This window comes from Leptosomus discolor, chromosome 1 (assembly GCF_034619465.1).
Source record: "Leptosomus discolor isolate bLepDis1 chromosome 1, bLepDis1.hap2, whole genome shotgun sequence".
NCBI lineage: Eukaryota > Metazoa > Chordata > Aves > Leptosomiformes > Leptosomidae > Leptosomus > Leptosomus discolor.
In genome coordinates this window covers 86,380,800-86,398,101 of record NC_141391.1, presented here as the reverse complement: position 1 = coordinate 86,398,101, position 17,302 = coordinate 86,380,800, and the positions used below count along the sequence as shown (strand labels likewise).

Below are 17,302 nucleotides of genomic sequence, written 5' to 3'. Positions count from 1 at the left end.
GAAAAGTACTCTCCAGTGTTCAGAGTTGTAAACTTTTTCACGAAGGAAAGGTGTCATTACTTTTGATTAGAAATTTAAAATAAATCAAAGAAAACCAAAATATTGTTCGTTAAGAAGTAGTAAAAGTAAAATTTCCAACATTTTGTAACACTGTTGCTTTGCAGGGTTCTTCATTTTTATCTTCTATTGTGTAACAAAGGAGAATGTTCGTAAACAGTGGAGAAGATATCTCTGCTGTGGGAAATTCAGGCTGGCTGAAAACTCTGGTAAATATGAATATTTTTTTTTATTATTTCTGGATACTTACACTCAGTGTTAAGTTCCTAGAATTTTGTAATACTTTTTTTAAAAAAAATTCGATAAATCATGTTGCTGCAGTTGCATTTCTAATTTATTATCCCAGGTATAATAAACCTCCAAAATTACACTTTTTAAGGTGGTAGTTGATGCAGTTCTTACATGCTTATATGCTGTTGCGTTAAGCTGTTAACTGCAATTGATCTCTTCCACGGCAGTACAAAGGCATGTCTTTGCAGAAGACTTTTGATCAGTTAGAAACTAAGATTTGTTCCAGGTTTTGAGTTAACTGTGGTTTTACCAGTGACTTCCACAAAACCAAGGTGAAGCGTAGTTTACACCAAGAAAACTAAATGGTTTTATGTTTTTTTGTTATTCAGTAGGTGACTTTTCATAAAGCTATATACTTTTTATACACTTTAACTTAGAGAATCAACTTTTTTCTGATCTGGTCTGCAGTCATGAAACTGACAGTTGGCTGCTTGTATTAAAAAAGGAACTAGTTTTAAATAACTTTAAACATCAAGAATCATTAAATTCTTAGGAGAATATAATTCTGTTTAGAATACTGTGAGGAGAGTGGGTAAATCCTTGTTTTAATTTTAATTCAGTTGCATTATTAACTGTATTGTATGTTGCTTGTATGAGTTGTGCTACTTTCTGTAACGTGTCTGTTGTAGACTGGAGTAGAACTGCTACTAATGGTTTAAAGAAGCAGACTGTAAATCAAGGAGTATCCAGCTCTTCCAATTCCTTACAATCAAATAGTAACTCCACTAACTCGACAACACTGCTAATGAATAACGATTATGCAGTGCACGTGAATGGAAATGGTATGTATAACGCAAAATAGTGTTTCTCAAGCTATTTTTTTCCTTGTCTTAAAACAAAAGCGCTATGCTCTTTCATGCTAATGTGAATTGAAGTGCTGACAAAACATTTTAAGTGCGGGATCAGAATATTTCAAGATGTCCTCACAAATAATACCACATATCTGTTTTAGGGAACTATAGACAAAGTTTTAAAATACCCATTTCTCCTACTTAGTGGGAACTTCTGATTTCTATATCAGATAGTAGGTAATATTTGTTACTAGGGCAATTACTTACCAGAAGCTGCTGCTAACACTTTTCTTGTTAAGGAATATATGACAATAAACTTCAAGCATACTTTAAAACAGTTCATATTTTAAACCTTATTAAAACAAACATTGACTGAATAAGAAAGAAATACAGGATAATAATATAGCGTGAAAGTATGAAAGAAATCATGGAAGAGGTAATATGAGGAAGAACAATAATGAGATGCTTACATAGAAGCTGCTTATGAGAGGAGAAGTAGGAGAAAATGGGGACTGTAACTTATAAAATCACTTCAGTGAAAAGAGCTTTGCTGAGAGGGTTGCCTTGCTGTTGGCTACAGAGTAAGTACTGAAACTGAATTTCTCTACAGCTGTTTATTTCCCATGTGGGTTTTTTAAGGATGTTCTTGCCTAACAGAAATAGAACTTCATTGCAGGAAACAATTCTTCAAAAGTAAAATTCTCTGTCCTTCCTATTCTAAGACAGTACTGTCCTCTGAACTGTTACTCTCTGCTCTGGTCCTGAGAAGTTGAAATGCTAGTGTATGTAGCACTCCAATCAATTTCACTTGCAAATTGGTGTGGATTATTTGTCTATTGAGAAAACTAGATACAAATCTCCACTGAATGTGCTTATTAAAAAACCAGTCTTCTTTCAGTGGACGTGATCTATTTTTTAACACTCTTAACACATGTCGTGCTCCTGATTTGAGCTCTCAGTAAAGACAAGCAATTATTTCAAAAAAGAAAAATAACTTACAAATCTGTAATGTATAGAAGCCTAAGTTGACCAAAACTTCAGGACATTTCTCCTGTGGGCTTGAGGTATTTTTCCCAATTGATCAAGAGTTGAGGCTAAGAAGCCATGCCATCAGCTAGACTGTTTAGTGTGAAGTTGCAGAACATGCTCACAGAGGCTGTAGTGTCCTCGTTTCCTGGCATATGCTGTCAGAAGACAGTAGATAATCAACAGGATAACCTCAGCAGATAATCTCTCAGATGTACAGAGTAAAAGCTCTGGAATTCTAATGTTCTGTCCCTTTCATAGGTTACTGTCCATTTGGATGTACTATTGTAAAGAAATCACAGGACTTCAGGAAATGTCATTTGGACATGGCCTGAACAGCTTTCCGAATTGAGCTTGTAAAATTAGTTCTTTTTTTGTCATTCCTTTATAAAACCTCTCTGTTTGGATACTATACAACGCAATAATTAACATACTTTATATTTAACAAGTCAGCTGAGAACCAGAATCCAGTAACTCTCACTGTCATCAAATATAAAGCAAGGCAGTATTTTTAGGTAGAAGCAATACCTTTCAAAGAGAGTGAAATTTTCAGGCACAAAAGCCTGCATGTCTTGTAGCTGTAGCAGCTGAGTGAATGGTCCTGTTGTGGCTTTCTGGAACAAGTTTTTGTTGAGTTGGGTAGTATTTTAGAATGAGATGCAAAATTGGTAGTCTAAACCATTGAGCAATGCCAATTCTGTGGGACATGCTCCAGTTCTGTCCTAGTTTATTCACATAATTAGATCTGTCCAGTGTAAGTCTGTATGTCCTGTGCCAACAGTTTCTCGGACAAAGCAGATGAAAGAACTTTGATAGAACTTTGTTCCTATACACTCACGAACACAGACGTCTCAGATGACCCACCTCATCGCCTGTCATATTTTATTGTGTATTTTGAATGCTGTGAACCCTGTGCCACATCCTCCATTGATATCTAAAGGGTTGTATGATACCTTGCCTGCATAGTTTTTTTGACTACATAATTCATCTGGGTCTTTAGGAGTTCCACAAGAAGCTAAACTTATGCTTCAATAGAGTTGGTCCTCCCAGCAAAGCTCTTTGAGGCAATTCCTTACCCTTAATCTTCCAAGCATGAGGCAGTTGTATCTAAGAAGAGCTGGGCAAATGCCTCCAAAAGGTAGCTGACTGCTGTTAGACAGGAACATGGGACCTTCTAATTTGCTGTACCTGATTTCCCCACTCTCACAGCTAGAACTGTAAAATAACATTGCAATGCTTCATTTTAAAAAGTGATCTCCAAAAAGGAAACACTCTGGAAATTAAGACCTATGTCACAAATGTACTGAGCAGTAAATACTGGTTTTGGCCTCACTACTTCCACTGAAATCCTATTCCAGATGCAGGATTGAACGACTTGCCATGCTAAGTTTGGAGTGTCTGTATGGCCTGTAGCTTTGCTTGCCTACTGGACTGTGGAACATCATCTTTTCATGGCATGCTAATATTTCCTTGGTTTCGGTTTTTCTCTTAGAGGTTTGCATGTTTGGGAAACTACCATTAGGTATCATATGGCTGAACCTGCAGATTTCCTCACTGAGGAACAGAAACCACCTTTCTGAATTTGTTCATAGAATAGCTTTATTTTCTTAGATTTTCTCCTAATGTTAGGGCACAGCTATTTTGAACACTCATCGAATCACAGCATGGTAGGGGTTGGAAGGGACCTCTAGAGATCGTCTAGTCCAACCCCCCTGCTAAAGCAGGTTCATCCACAGCAGGTTGCCAAGGACTGCATCCAGGCTGGTTTTGAGTATCTCCAGAGAAGGAGACTCCACAACCCCCCTGGGCAGCCTGTTCAGTGCTCTGTCACCCTCAGAGTAAAGAATTTTTTCCTCATTTCAGGTGGAACTTCCTGTGCTCCAGTTTGTGCCCATTGCCCCTTGTCCTGTCACTGGACACCACTGAAAAAGTCTGGCCCCATCCTCTTGACAACCCGCCCTTTAGGTGTCTGTGAGCGTTGATAAGATCCCCTCTCAGTCCTCTCTTCTGTAAGCTAAATAGTCCCAGGTGTCTCAGTTTTTCTTCATAAAGAGATGCTCCAGTCCCCTCCTCATCTTCATAGCCCTTCACTGGACTCTCTCCAGTAGTTCCCTGCCCCTCTTGAACTGAGGAGCCCAGAACTGGACACAGCACCCCAGATGTGGCCTCACCAGGGCCGAGTAGAGGGGGAAGAGAACCTCCCTCGACTTGCTGGCCACACTTTCTTAATGCACCGCAGGATGCCATTGGCCTTTTTGGCCACAAGGGCCCACTGTCCACCAGGACTCCCAGATCTTTCTCCGTAGAGCTGCTTTCCAGCAGGTCAGCCCCTAACCTGTACTGGTGTGTGGGGTTATTCCTCCCCAGGTGCAGGATCCTACACTTGCCCTTGTTGAACTTCATTAGGTCCCTCTCTGCCCAGCTCTCTAGCCTGTCCAGCTGTCGCTGAATGGCAGCACAGCCTTCTGGTGTATCAGCCACTCCTCCCAGTATCGTCAGCAAACTTGCTGAGGGTGCACTCTATCCCTTCATCCAGGTCATTGATGAATATGTTGAACAAGACCAGACTCAGTACTGATCCCTGGGGAACACCGCCAGCCACAGGCCTCCAGCTGGACTCTGCAATGCTGATCACAACCCTCTGAGCTCTGTCCTTCAGCCAGTTCTCAATCCACCTCACTGTCCACTCACCTATCCCACACTTCCTGCTTACCTATGAGGATGTGGTGGGAGACAGTGTTAGAAGCCTTGCTGAAGTTGAGGTAGGCAACATCCACTGCTCTCCCCTCATCTACCCAGCCAGTCATGCCATCATAGAAGGCTATCAGGTTGGTCAGGCACGATTTCCCCTTGGTGAATCCATGCTGACTACTCCTGATAACCTTTTCTTCCACATGCTTAGAGATAACAGCCAGAATGAGCTGTTCCATCACCTTTCCAGGAACGGAGGTGAGGCTGACTGGCCTGTGGTTTCCCAGGTCCTCCTTCTTGCCCTTTTTGAAGATTGGAGTGACCTTGGCTTTCCTCCAGTCCTCAGGCACCTCTGCTGTTCACCATGACCTGTCAAAGATGATGAAGAGCAGCTTAGCAATAACATCTGCCAGCTCCCTCAGCAATTGCAGGTGCATCCCATCGGGGCCCATGGCTTTGTGGGTGTCCAGTTTGTGTAAATTCTTCTCGACCAAGGGAAAGTCTTCCTTGCTTCAGACTTCCTTTCTTACCACCAGGGTCCGGGATTCCTGAGGGCCAGCCTTAGCAGTAAAGACTGAGACAAAGAAGGTATTCAGTAACTCTCCCTTCTCTGTATCCCCTGTCACCAGGGTACCCTCCTAATTCAGCAGGGGGTCCACATTTTCCCTAGACTTCCTTTTGCTACTGATGTACTTGAATAAGCCCTTCTTGTTGTCTTTGACATCCTTTGCCAGATTTAATTCCAAGTATGCCTTAGCCTTCCTCGTTGCATCCCAGCATACTCTGACAACATTCTTATATTCCTCCCAAGTGGCCAGTCCCTTTTTCCACATGCTGTAAATTTCCTTCTTCGCTTTGAGCTTTTCCAGAAGCTCCTTGCTCATCCATGTGGGCCTTCTGCCTCCTTTGCTCAGTTTCTTCCTCACAGGGATGCACCAATCTTGAGCTTGGAGGAAGTGGTGCTTGAATAGCCACCAGCTATCTTGGGCCACCCCTACCTTCTAGAGCCCTATCCCATGGGACCCTTCCAAGTAGGTCTTTGAAGAGGCCAAAGTTGGCTCTCCTGAAGCCCAGGGTTGCAATCCTACTTACTGCGCTGCTTCTTCCACGCGGGATCATGAACTCCACCATCTTAAGGTCACTGCAGCCAAGCCCCCAACCTTCATATCACCAATGAGGCCTTCTTTGTTTGTCAGCGTAAGACCCAGCAGCGCCCCCCTCCTCATTGGCTCCTCCACCACCTGTGTCAGCAAGTTATCGTCAGTGCTCTGCAGGAACCTCCTGGATGTGGCTGCTTGGCTGTGTTGCCTTTCCAGCAAATACCAGGGTGGTTGAAGTCCCCCGTGAGAACCAGGGCCCGTGAACGTGAGGCTGCTCTCAGCTGTCTGTAGAAGGCCTCATCGACTTCCTCTTCCTGATCAGGTGGCCTGTAGTAAACACCCACAGCAGTGTCTCCTGTGTTAGCCTGTCCCTTAAGTTTTACCCATAAGCTCCTTCTAAAATAAAACATTTGTAGTCAGGCAGGGGGTTAAACAACTATATATCCATAATTACAGTGTCAGCAAGGTGTGGTCATTTTCTGTCATTTCAGTCTTTATCCGATTTGGATTGATTAACAGAGCTCTTCTGCTCATCTTACCCTGTTTACATTTGTGCCTGTTTAAGTGCTTGATGGCCTTTTAAATGAATAGTTAAATACTGGACTTTATAGTTAAGAGGTTTCACATAATCTGTGAGCATAGAGAAAAGCAGTCCAGCCCAGTCACTCAAGCAGCAGAATCCCTTCTGTGGGAGGGATTAAGTGCAGGAGAGGGATGTCATCAAATAGTTCTCCCTTTGGTGACCCCAACAAGCAGTTGAAGAGCATCCTGTAATGTGGCCCTGCCCCTTCTGGAAGGGTTCAGAAGCTTGAGGTAGTGAGAGAGTGAAAGGGGAGGACAGAGTCAAAGCCTAATTATGCTCCAGGATATTTGAGGTATTTGTTGGGCTGAATCCAGGTGTACTAGAGAGGATCAGATTTTGATCCCTGTGGTAGAGTCATCTTTCACTGCCTAGAGGTTTCTCACCAGTGTTTTTCCTCCTCCTAAAACTGTAAACCACAAGAAGTTTCTACCTTCACTGTTGTCTTTTCAGTAGATTTACTGATATCTACTGAATTATGATGATGTTTGTATATGAAGTGTTGTGAATATTAGCACAAGTAGCAACCTTGGATGTTCTGTGATTTTTATTAATTCTATTTCTGGTATAGAATCATAGAATCATAGAAGGGACCTCAAAGATCATCTAGTTCCAACCCCCCTGCTGTGGGCAGGGACATCTCCCACTAGACCAGGTTGCTCAAAGCCCCATCCAGCCTGGCCTTGAACACTGCCAGGGAGGGGGCAGCCACAGCTTCTCTGGGCAGCCTGTTCCAGTGCCTCACCACCCTCAGGGTGAAGAACTTCTTCTTTGTATCTAGTCTAAACCTGCCCTCTCCCAGCTTCCAACCATTATCCCTCATCCTGCCACTGCAGGCCCTTGCAAAAAGTCCCTGCCCAGCCTTCTTGTAGGCCCCCTTTAAGTACTGGAAGGCCGCTATAGGGTCTCCCCAGAGCCTTCTCTTCTCCAGGCTGAACAACTGCAACTCTCAGCCTGTACTTGCAGGAAAGGTGTTCCAACCCTCTGACCGTCTTGGTGGCCCTCCTCTGGGCTTGCTCCAACAGCTCCATGTGTTTCCTGTGTTGGGGGCCCCAGAGCTGACACAGCACTCCAGGTGGGGTCTCATGAGGGCAGAGTAGAGGGGCAGAGTCACCTCCCTCGACCTGCTGGCCACGCTTCTTTTGATGCAGCCCAGGATGCAATTGGCTTTCTGGGCTGGGTATGCACATTGCTGGGTCATGTTCATCTTACCATCCACCAGCACCCCCAAGTCCTTCTCGGCAGGGCTGCTCTCAACCCACTCATGGCCCAGCCTGTCTCTGTGCTTGGGATTGCCCCAACCCAGGTGCAGGACCTTGCGCTTGGCCTTGTGGAACTCCATGAGGTTGGCCTGGGCCCACCTTTGCAGCCTGCCAAGGTCCCTCTGGATGGCCTCCCTTCCCTCCAGTGTGTTGACTGCACCACACATCTTGGTGGTGTTGGCAAACTTGCTGAGGGTGCACTCGATGCCACTGTCCATGTCGCCAACAAAGTTGTTAAATAGCACTGGTCCCAGTACTGACCCCTGAGGAACGCTGCTTGTCACTGGTCTCCACTCAAGACATGGAGCCATTGATCGCAACTCTGAGTGAAACCTTCCATACAATTCCTTGTCCACCAAGTGGTCCACCTGTCAAATCCATGTCTTTCCAATTTGGAGACTAGGATGTTGTGTGGGACAGTGTTGAAGGCTTTGCACAAGTCCAGATGACATCAATTGCTCTGCCCTTCCCGTACCTTCTCTTTATGTATAAATGACAAATGACAGCTCTGCATCTGTGTTCGTAAACTCATTTCTCAGCGTTTAACAAAATTATCCCCTCCCAAAAGAAATACTAGTTCTGGTTTTGGTTTCCCCATCATGGTATTCCATGGTATTCCTTATAATTTACTCCTACTGATATGTTGCATACAATATCAGGATCCTGGCAGATCTTTTAAACCTGACTGCTTTGCCAAAAAAAAAAAAAAAAAATCCAACCAGAAGCATTTCCACAAATGCTTACAATGAAAAAATCCTCATTCTCATCACGATTATCTAGAATGTGGTGCACAGAGGTAGGAGATTTTGTCTAGTCAGCGAAGCATTTGTGGAGCATTTCTTTAATAGGCTTCAGCATTCAGGCATTCAGCAATGGTGTTGTACATGTTCATTGTAGATTCACCTAAATGTGTGCGTTTCTCAGTCTAAGTATGGCTTAGACCCACGATTGGACCTAGGCCTATTTTGATTTTCCCCCAGAAATAAATGCTGCAAGTTCAGTGCCTTTCGAGTTTTCTCAAACACTTTCTTGTTTCAGATACATGGCAAACCTGAGAAACCTTTTAAATTTAACTTGTTAAAGCAAAACTAGAACGAGAAATATTTTGCATCTTCTCTAGTGATATTTATTCTAAGTCAAAGTCTACATTCTGAGAGTTGTGACCTTCACTGCTTCAACTATGGAATCCTGTTGTGCGTAAAAATACTAACATCTCTCAAATCTCTTACTGATTCCATATAGGAAAAGAAATATATACTAAATATGTACAGAAGACCCCACATTTTGAAATGGCTGCAGGGATAAAACAAGAGTGCATGAAATCCCTACAGTGACTGAAAAAGTGTGGGAGAGTTGATTCTGAACCTTTCTGATAGGGGATGCACTTTTTTGTTTCAACAGGCCATCTTTCCAGTGAGAAGAATGGCATTTCTTTCAGTGTACAGAATGGTGATGTGTGTCTCCATGACTTTTCAGGCAAACAACTTGTATTTCAAGAAAAGGATGACACAGGCAGCCAAAAAAACCATATCTCGCTCAGAAGGACTTCAAAGAGGGGAAGCCTAACTTTTATTGAGAAAATGTGATTTCCTTTTAAACAGCACATTGTTTTACAGTGTGGAGTAGAGATTTACTTTAACAGTTTTACATAATGTGAGCAGACCAAGAACTGATTTTATTTAATATATGGTACTGGAACGCCAAGGCAGCCATGCAATGGATTGACAAGGACAATTATTTAAACAAAGAAAGAAAAGGGATGCTACTATTTTGACAAGGTATCTCGAATGTTAAATTACAGCTGGCACATTTCCAGTTTGATTCTTCATTAGAAGTTTTTTTGAGGTTGTTTTTTACATTTAAAGGAAAGTTTTGTTTAGACTTTTTTAATTGCAACAAAGTTTATTTGGATATAATGCATAGTAGTACTGTACAAATGTAGGAAGTGCAACTTGTGCATTCAAATGTTATCTTTAAAAATGTTAGCTACTTTCAACTTTTTGTACATTGCAGTAGCAAACTCTATAGTCATGTACATAAACAGAAAAATATCAGCCTTTAAGCATCTTAATGATACTTTTATATTTATTTCTTGTAATATAAATTTAAATATTCCTATGTATTAAAAATAATTGGTATTTTGTTTTAAGTTTTATTGTAAGTTTGCATTTTTCTTTAATTGAGATAATTAACAGAAGTTAATTTGTTCGGTAAGTGAAATCACTTGCAGCAGTTTAAATATATTCACTAGATACAGAGCTGTAAATACCAACACTATCGATCTTGAACATTCAGCGACCTCTTAGTACATCCCAGAGGGATAGAAACAGCATATCATCAGAGCGCTGTGAATGAGGAAGTGATAAATAAAGCAGTCAGTAGGTTATTAAACACAGATAAGTTATATTAGCGGCTTGAGTAAGTCAATGGGAGCTTTTGCCATTTATTTCAGCAGGGTCAATATTTTATCTAGAGTGGTGGTTCCAGAGATTAAACGCACTGCCAGTTCTCATTTGCAATGATAAAAAAAAACTAGAGAAGTGTTATTTTTTGAAGAAAAAATACAGTGAATAAATGCTAGCTGCTATATTTAGTAGCCGAGAAATTGTTTGTTTCATTGTGTGGCTTTTTAAGGGGCAGCTCTTGAGCTATTCTAACAAGTGTTTCTGCATGTACTTCGGCGCTTGGTTGGCAAGCCAAATCCTGAGGCCCTAGCTTAGTAATTCCTGAAGCAAAATTTCATTCCCTTTGTGATATTTGTCTGAAAAAGCTGAATTTTGGCTCTTCATGCACAACAGCTGAAAGCCCCTACAACGTTACGAAGATTCTTCCTGAACAAAAATTAGCCTGAGCCCTGGTTGTGACACTTCTTCCTCATGCAGGTGTGCAGCTGTGGCCGTGACTTTTTTTTTTGCCCTTGTGTGGCTGGGCAAAGGTTGGATGCTTCTGGAGCAAGAGCTGGAACAAACTGGCGCCACGCTGTGGAGTGCCAGGCCCTGTAAGGGGGATTTTTTGAGGCAGATGGACGCTGGAGGGGAGCAAGGGCTTTGCTTTCCCAGAGGACTCAGTAAGGAGCCCTGGAAACACTCTTCTCAACAGAAAGCATGAGCTAAATGCCTCCTGTCTGAGGCTCTGTTGTAGTTCAGCAACGGAACCTCTTCAATACTCAAACCCTCTTACGGTTCTATATGCAATGCATGGGTTCTTTTGGTCACCTGTGTCCAAAACTGCTCTGAATATGCTTTTAAAGTGAGAATTTGAAGTATTTGCTGTGTTTATCCACAAGGGTGTAGCTGCATGTTAAAAGACTGTACTGGAATGCTAGTAGCTGGAATGCATTTCTGTGAATGCTTTAACTGTTTGGCTAATTGCCTTTGCACTGTTTCTTGGGAATTTATTTAATGTTCTTGTATTTATATTTTCAACTGTAAAAAGTAATAAATTTACACCAAGTACAACACAAAATATATAAACTTTATCTTTTAGATAAATGTGTCGTTATACTGGGCTGTGTTACAATTCTTCACATTACATGAACTGTGGTACGTAACCTCTTGGAGAAAATGCTGACATAGCCCTTAACATTTGTTGTCTTCCACATATTTTACCTTTCATGGTTTTAGCAGGTCTGGTTTTCAGCAGAGAAAATCCTGACATAAGTCTGTCCAGCCAATGCTTGCCCTCAAGTCTGCTGCAGCCCTTCCCCAAGAATGCTATGAGCGAAATGCTCAGTAAATAATTATCATAATTCAACTAGCTGTAAAAGTGTTTGCGCACTGGGTGTCGTGGTATCCTTTTTGGGGCTTGGTCTCTTGTACACTGCTAGCAGTTTAGCCATGGCAGCCCAGAGCTTCATGAAAGCTGCAACCCCTTCCCAGCGCACAAAGTAAAATGTTGTGCCTGAAGTTGTGGCTGCAAAGCTTACCTGGGGACATCTGTGAGGTTTTAAGCTTAGTCATAAATGGCAACATGCTGTGTACAGCTGGCACCACCTCGCTCAGCAAAACCTGCTCCCTAAGTGTATGCGGTCTCCTCTGTAAAAAGCAGTGCCCTGAAGCAGGCAGCCCATGCAGAGTTTAGGGGAGAGTGAACTGGTCCATGTTCTGGGACTGGGCAGCCTTCACCGACCTGCGGCTGCAGGGCTTTGGCTGATGGAGTTGGTGCACCTCTGAGTAGTGCCCGGTCCCCTTCGTGCTGCGCAGTACCCACAGGAGTGCTGGCTGACGGCCACCACTGGGCAGACCGCTCTGCTTCTAAGTCTGTTTTCTCAACCGCGGCTGTCATTACACAGTCAATGAAGTAAGCACAGCGAAACCAAAGTTACAAAATTAACTGTTAATGCTGTAATTTCCCATGAGAAAAAAAGACGACAAAAAAAAAAAATCCTTTCTGAGGTCTGAGTGAGTCCCACACCTCCAGCTACTCTGAAACATCCTTGCTGATCTTTGAGGCCCCTTCCAACCCACACCATTCTGTGATCTATGGTCAGCACCCATCCACATGTACCGCTGTTTTTCTTCCTGTTGCCAGGAGCACACAGGGAAGTCACTGAAGATTTTGCAACTGTATGTAACAGACTTTTTTTTTTTTTTAAGTCTTTGTCAAGTTGCTGATTCTTGGATCCCTCTGCCTCACTTCCATTCTCTCTGCTCACTCCTGAATTGTCCATTTTGGGAACTATAGCATGAAAGCACGAGTCATGCAAGGGCAAATCGGGTCAGGAGAGCACATTGCAGAGTGCCCATGGCAAGTGCCTAAAGCAGCAGGTTCATTTTCATCAGGAATCTCTGCATCTTGTTTCTTTATTAAGTTGGAAGGCCAAGGCCGGGGTGTGAAAACACCTGATAAAGCTTTGCAATTTTCTGCCTTTCATTCTATCAGATCTCAAAACAGTACTTTTTAAGGCTAAGGGGGAAAAAAAACAACAACAAAAAGGCTTCCAAGAAATGTTCTGGCCTTTTGCATTTTATCTTAGGAACTTATGACGAGGATGTATAAAATCGCCTTTACTTTTGACAATTCAGCCTGGCGGTTTTGGCAGTGTAGCCGCGCTACGGCTCACGCTGCTCGGCCTGGCCTTCGCTCCTGGCTGGTCCCTCGGGCGTGGGCCGCCCCCGCCCGCGGTGCCCCTGCGGGCTGCGGTCCTGCCGTCCCTCCCGCTCGCCCTTCGGTTGCTGCTTCCCCGGGGCAGCGCGCTGAGGCCGGCAAAGGCAGCTGCAAACACCGCCAGGGAAATGTCTGCTGGTTCTTCAGAAAAGCCGAATTTGGGATAGCAAGCGTCCCACCTGCACGGGAGCCCCCCTGCTCCCTGGGGTCCGCAGGCTGGCGCGCCCGCCCCCACTCACTTCACCGCCGAGGCAGCCCGCCACCGCCGTCCCGGGCACCTGCCGCCCGCTCGCCCTCCCGCGGGGAGGAGGGAAGCCCGGCGCCCCGCCCCGTCCCGTCCCGCCCCGCTCCGCCTCGTCGGCGGGCTGGCGCACCGCCCGCCGCGCAGGCCGGCCGGCGGGGAGGGAGGAGGTCGCTGCCGCCATCTCCGGCTGCTGCCGCGCCGATTGCGACCGGTGGGAGGCGGGAGGGGCGGGCGGGCCCGGCAACCGGGCCGGTTGAGGCGGGAAGCGCGAGCCGGCCGTGAGGCGATGAGGAGCCGCAGCAATTCGGGGGTGCGCCTGGACGGATACGCCCGCCTGGTCCAGCGGACCATCCTCTGCCACCAGGTGAGGGCAGCCGCCGCCGCGGGACGCCTGTACGGGGCTGGGGGCTCCCGGCGCGATGAGGCCAGCCGGGCGCGGGGGCGGGGGGGGGCGGTGTGTGGCCTCTGGCGGAGCGGCTGGAGCTGCCGGGGCCGGTAACCGCAGCACAAGGGGCACGACGGGGCCAGTGGAAGAAAACACGTCCTCCCTCCCCCCCGCGGCGCATGGCCGCCTTTCCGTATCTCCTCCTCCTTTCCCCGCCTGAGGAGGAGCGCGGGGAAGGCGGAGGCGGTGCGGATCCCCCGGGCTGCTCGCTGGCCGCTTGTGTTGGAAGATAACGTGGAATTGCAGCGAGTCTGAGCTCGCAAACAATAATGCTGCGTGCGGAGTGTGTTCGTGGTTACACGGTACGCACCCACCCGTGGCGGCGCTGTTTATATACACGCCCGTTAAGCCCCGGTACCGCGGAGGTCCCTAGCAGGGCCTGTCAGCATCGGCTCGGTGTGAATCCAGGCCAGAGCGGGGGCCGCAGCGGCCGGCCTGCCCGCTGTGTGCGGTACGTGTGTGCAGCCCTGCACGTCCCAGAGATTCCAGTCCCCGAGCTCTGCTGGGGCAGCTGGTGCGGCGTGGGTTTTAGCGGAGCGACTTCTCCCCGTGTTAGGCTGTTTGGGCTCTGGCGTGTCGGGCAGGGCTGCCTGCCTGTGTGAGCAGTGAAAGAATGAAGATGTCAGGGCTGGTAGGGGAAAAAAGCTGTTACCCACTCTGTGGTTTTTGGCCAGCGCATATGCGTAAGCGTGTAGCATAGTGCTCCCTTCTGAGTGTCCTCGCTTCACCCGGGCAGGCTCTGAGGATGGGCACTCGCAGTGTCCTCTGCAGTGTCACGCCTCAGTTAAAACAGTACATAAAGATGAGGGCAACAGGCGGTTCTGCACAAATCGGTTCCCAAATACACTTAGTTGCTGGGAGTTACTAGAAACTGGAAAAGCAGTGAAGGGAGAGGTTAGGACTCAAATCTGCTGAGGTCGTTAAGATTTTTGTCGCTGCTGTTGTGGGCACAGGGTCCAGACACCTGTGAATTAATGTTTGTGTACTGATTATTGTAAACCCATTAGAAACGAATGCAAGGACGTGGTATAAGTAGTGTGAGAAGATGATTTTGCTGGGGCGCAGGAGAAGCTTTGAGTCGTGCTCCTGTCTCTGCCTTTTGTCTGCTGGATGACCTTGGACAAGTCACTTTGGCTTCCAGTGCCCGCCTTGATTTCCATGTTTGTAGGATGAGGATGCCAATAACAGCCTCTATTAGAGGAGAGATGCAGCCTCTGAGATCCAGAGATCAAACATGCCCCATAAAAGCTGTGCCTTAAAGATATTAATAGTTAACAATAATGAGAAGAGTAACTTAATGGTAATATGGGAGTTTATACCAGTGACCCAGAATTTTGTAATTGCTACTTACAGCGCTTGGATGCGTGTTCATGACTCAGTGCTGCCTTTTCTGCTAAGTGCTCAATGCTGGGGAGGTTCAGAAGTGGGGGAAAGAGACAAGTGAGGTTTTTTCTGTCTGTGGAAATCAAATCACAGGCTAGCAGCAAGGCAGAGGGACAACGATATTGCAGGGCGGCCCAGAGAGATGCTGCAAGGCGGGTTTCTGGGTTTGTTTTCTGTATCAGAACTCTTCATGGTTTTCCACTGCAATAGATTGCCAATGTCCTGCTTAGCTGGGTGAAGAGATGCAGTACGTGCTCAGGCAAGTTAGGACAGTTGTCCTTGGGCCATGCACAGCCTCGTCTTGCTTGGGAGCAGAATAGCCTGTGGTGGGCTGGGCTGGGCTGCAGGTTCCTTGGTGGTGTCCTCCTGGTACCTTTCAGGATGGAGCCAGGAAGGGGAATTTAAGCCATTGGTTTGACCAGGAGCAGCCTGGCAGAGGTGCCAGGAGGCATTTAAGATGCCTCTGAGGTGCTGCTGCTCAGTGCAGGGGTAGTGTGTGACACTGACCTTGTACCTTGCATCCACAAACGTGCCAGATGTGCACACTTGGTGTGTCAGCTGCTGTGCTGTGACGGAGGGCAGTAACGAGCTCGCTCTCATAAGGATGCAACGAGGAGAGCACTTAGAGCACTCAGGTACGTTTTGCTTTGATGAGAAGGTGTGCAGTACACCAGGGATCAGGTTTCTCAGTAGCAGCGGTTGATCATATGTTCCTTCCAATCGCTCTAAATCACCGTCATTTTAGAAGCAAGTTTTAATTCAGAATATTTGTGCTGCCAGGCAGACAGGCATTCAGAGCACAGGTCTGGACCCCTCGCCAGGATTGACAGTTCATTGTATGCGGCACCTTGCAGGGTTGGAGCCGTAGCAAACTTTTTCTTGTTTTGCAAGTGTTACGTTCTGCTGATCAGTCCCTGCGGCATGCATGGTGATAGGTATGGTCCCGTTAACGGTTGTACAAGGAGGCTACGACCAAACTGCTGTCTCTTGTTATACCGTCCTGCTGTGGTGTGGGGTCTGCCAGCTATTGCAGTGCTCCTGGGTTCGGGGGCCGGAGGGATGCTTTGATACTGTAGCTGAGCAAGCACTGAAGAGCATCACCAAAAGGCTGTTCTCAGCTGCTTATTGCACTTCTTCATTTGAATGAGAGAAGAAAAAATGTGAATCTTAAGATGAGTCCATAAAATAGCAAAATTTAACATCTGTATACGTTTTAACAATTGCTAAGGTACTGTAAGAGAAAAGCATCTGGAGCTGATAAGGAAAGCACATCTGGCATACATTTGTGGGTAGTCCCAGTTGTGTTATGTCTGATTTCACACAATCTGTCTGCAGATTTTGCTAGAGCTTACATCAGTTTTTGGCTGATGGATCAATGAGACAGATGCAAATTAAATAGTTTTACAGCGGGATGCTAAAGGTGGACTTACTTGTATTGCTGCTCTGGTTAGAACCGCACTGTTTGTGTGCCTGTGTTGCTCAAGTTCTTATTAGCGCCTAGCCACCTGTAGAAACTGGTGTTGTGTTTTGGTTTTTGTCTACAGACTAACACATAGGTGTAAAAATAGGATTGGGCACAATACAACAGTTGAAAGTCTTAGTCCAGCAACCTGCTTTCTGTTGCTCACAGAGCCCACGGGTGCTGGTAAAATTCTTTGCTCCGTGGATCTGTATGTGCAGTGTGATTTGCAGGATGAGACCTGCTAGTCCAATTAGCGATCACGGCGTAGGCGTAATGCTTTGAAGTAGTAGCTGAGCTAAAATCCCTTTTGACATCTTTGGGGTTAAGCACACTCAGTGTTTCTTTGGGTCCTTTAGCACCTCGTAAGGGTTGCACTTTTCGTATGGTGTCAGCAGGTAACAGAGGAAAATATTTGCAGTTTGCAAGAGTAAGCACTTTCTCAAAAAAAACCAACCCAAACCACTTAAAAAAATAATTAACATAGTTCTGCTAACATTCTGAGTGTGCATGAGGAAAGACATTAATGTATTGTCAGTCCAGTGTGCCTCAAGAGCTGGGATCTTCTGGTAGAGGAGCCAAAGGCTCTGAAATGGCGATAGCTGCCCGTGGATGTGTTTAATGCAGCCTCCTGAAGGCAGGCAGGTCCCTCCTTGGGGACTGAATGGTCTCTTAAAGTCTTGCATGGGACGTTTTTCTGGGATTTCCATCTTGCTACCTGGAGGCATTTTTATTTTGCAACTGGCAGCCAGACCAGCAGGGAGGGTGGGGAAAAAGAAACCAGAATGATTGTTTCTCAGGCAGCGAGGCGATCTCTGTCAAGCCAGGGCTGCAGGTACCTAGAAATTTGTGGTGCTGCATGGGAGG

General features: G+C 45.8%; 2 protein-coding genes across 11 annotated transcripts in view; both read left to right on the top strand.

Annotated features, from left to right (window-relative positions):
* Positions 1-9,384, top strand: part of ADGRG2 (adhesion G protein-coupled receptor G2) — a 51,187-nt gene extending 41,803 nt beyond the window's left edge. For all 3 annotated transcript variants that reach the window (XM_086465924.1, XM_086465866.1, XM_086465982.1), the window contains 3 exons: positions 165-266; positions 978-1,130; positions 9,200-9,384. In XM_086465924.1, coding sequence (XP_086322050.1) covers positions 165-266; positions 978-1,130; positions 9,200-9,384 — 440 coding nt within the window. The remainder of the gene's footprint in view (positions 1-164; positions 267-977; positions 1,131-9,199) is intronic.
* Positions 9,385-13,434: 4,050 nt separating this feature from the next.
* The window catches only part of PHKA2 (phosphorylase kinase regulatory subunit alpha 2), a 42,396-nt gene continuing 38,528 nt past the window's right edge, over positions 13,435-17,302 (top strand). For all 8 annotated transcript variants that reach the window (XM_086465634.1, XM_086465699.1, XM_086465420.1 and 5 more), the window contains exon 1: positions 13,435-13,512. In XM_086465634.1, the coding sequence (XP_086321760.1) occupies positions 13,435-13,512 (78 nt within the window). The remainder of the gene's footprint in view (positions 13,513-17,302) is intronic.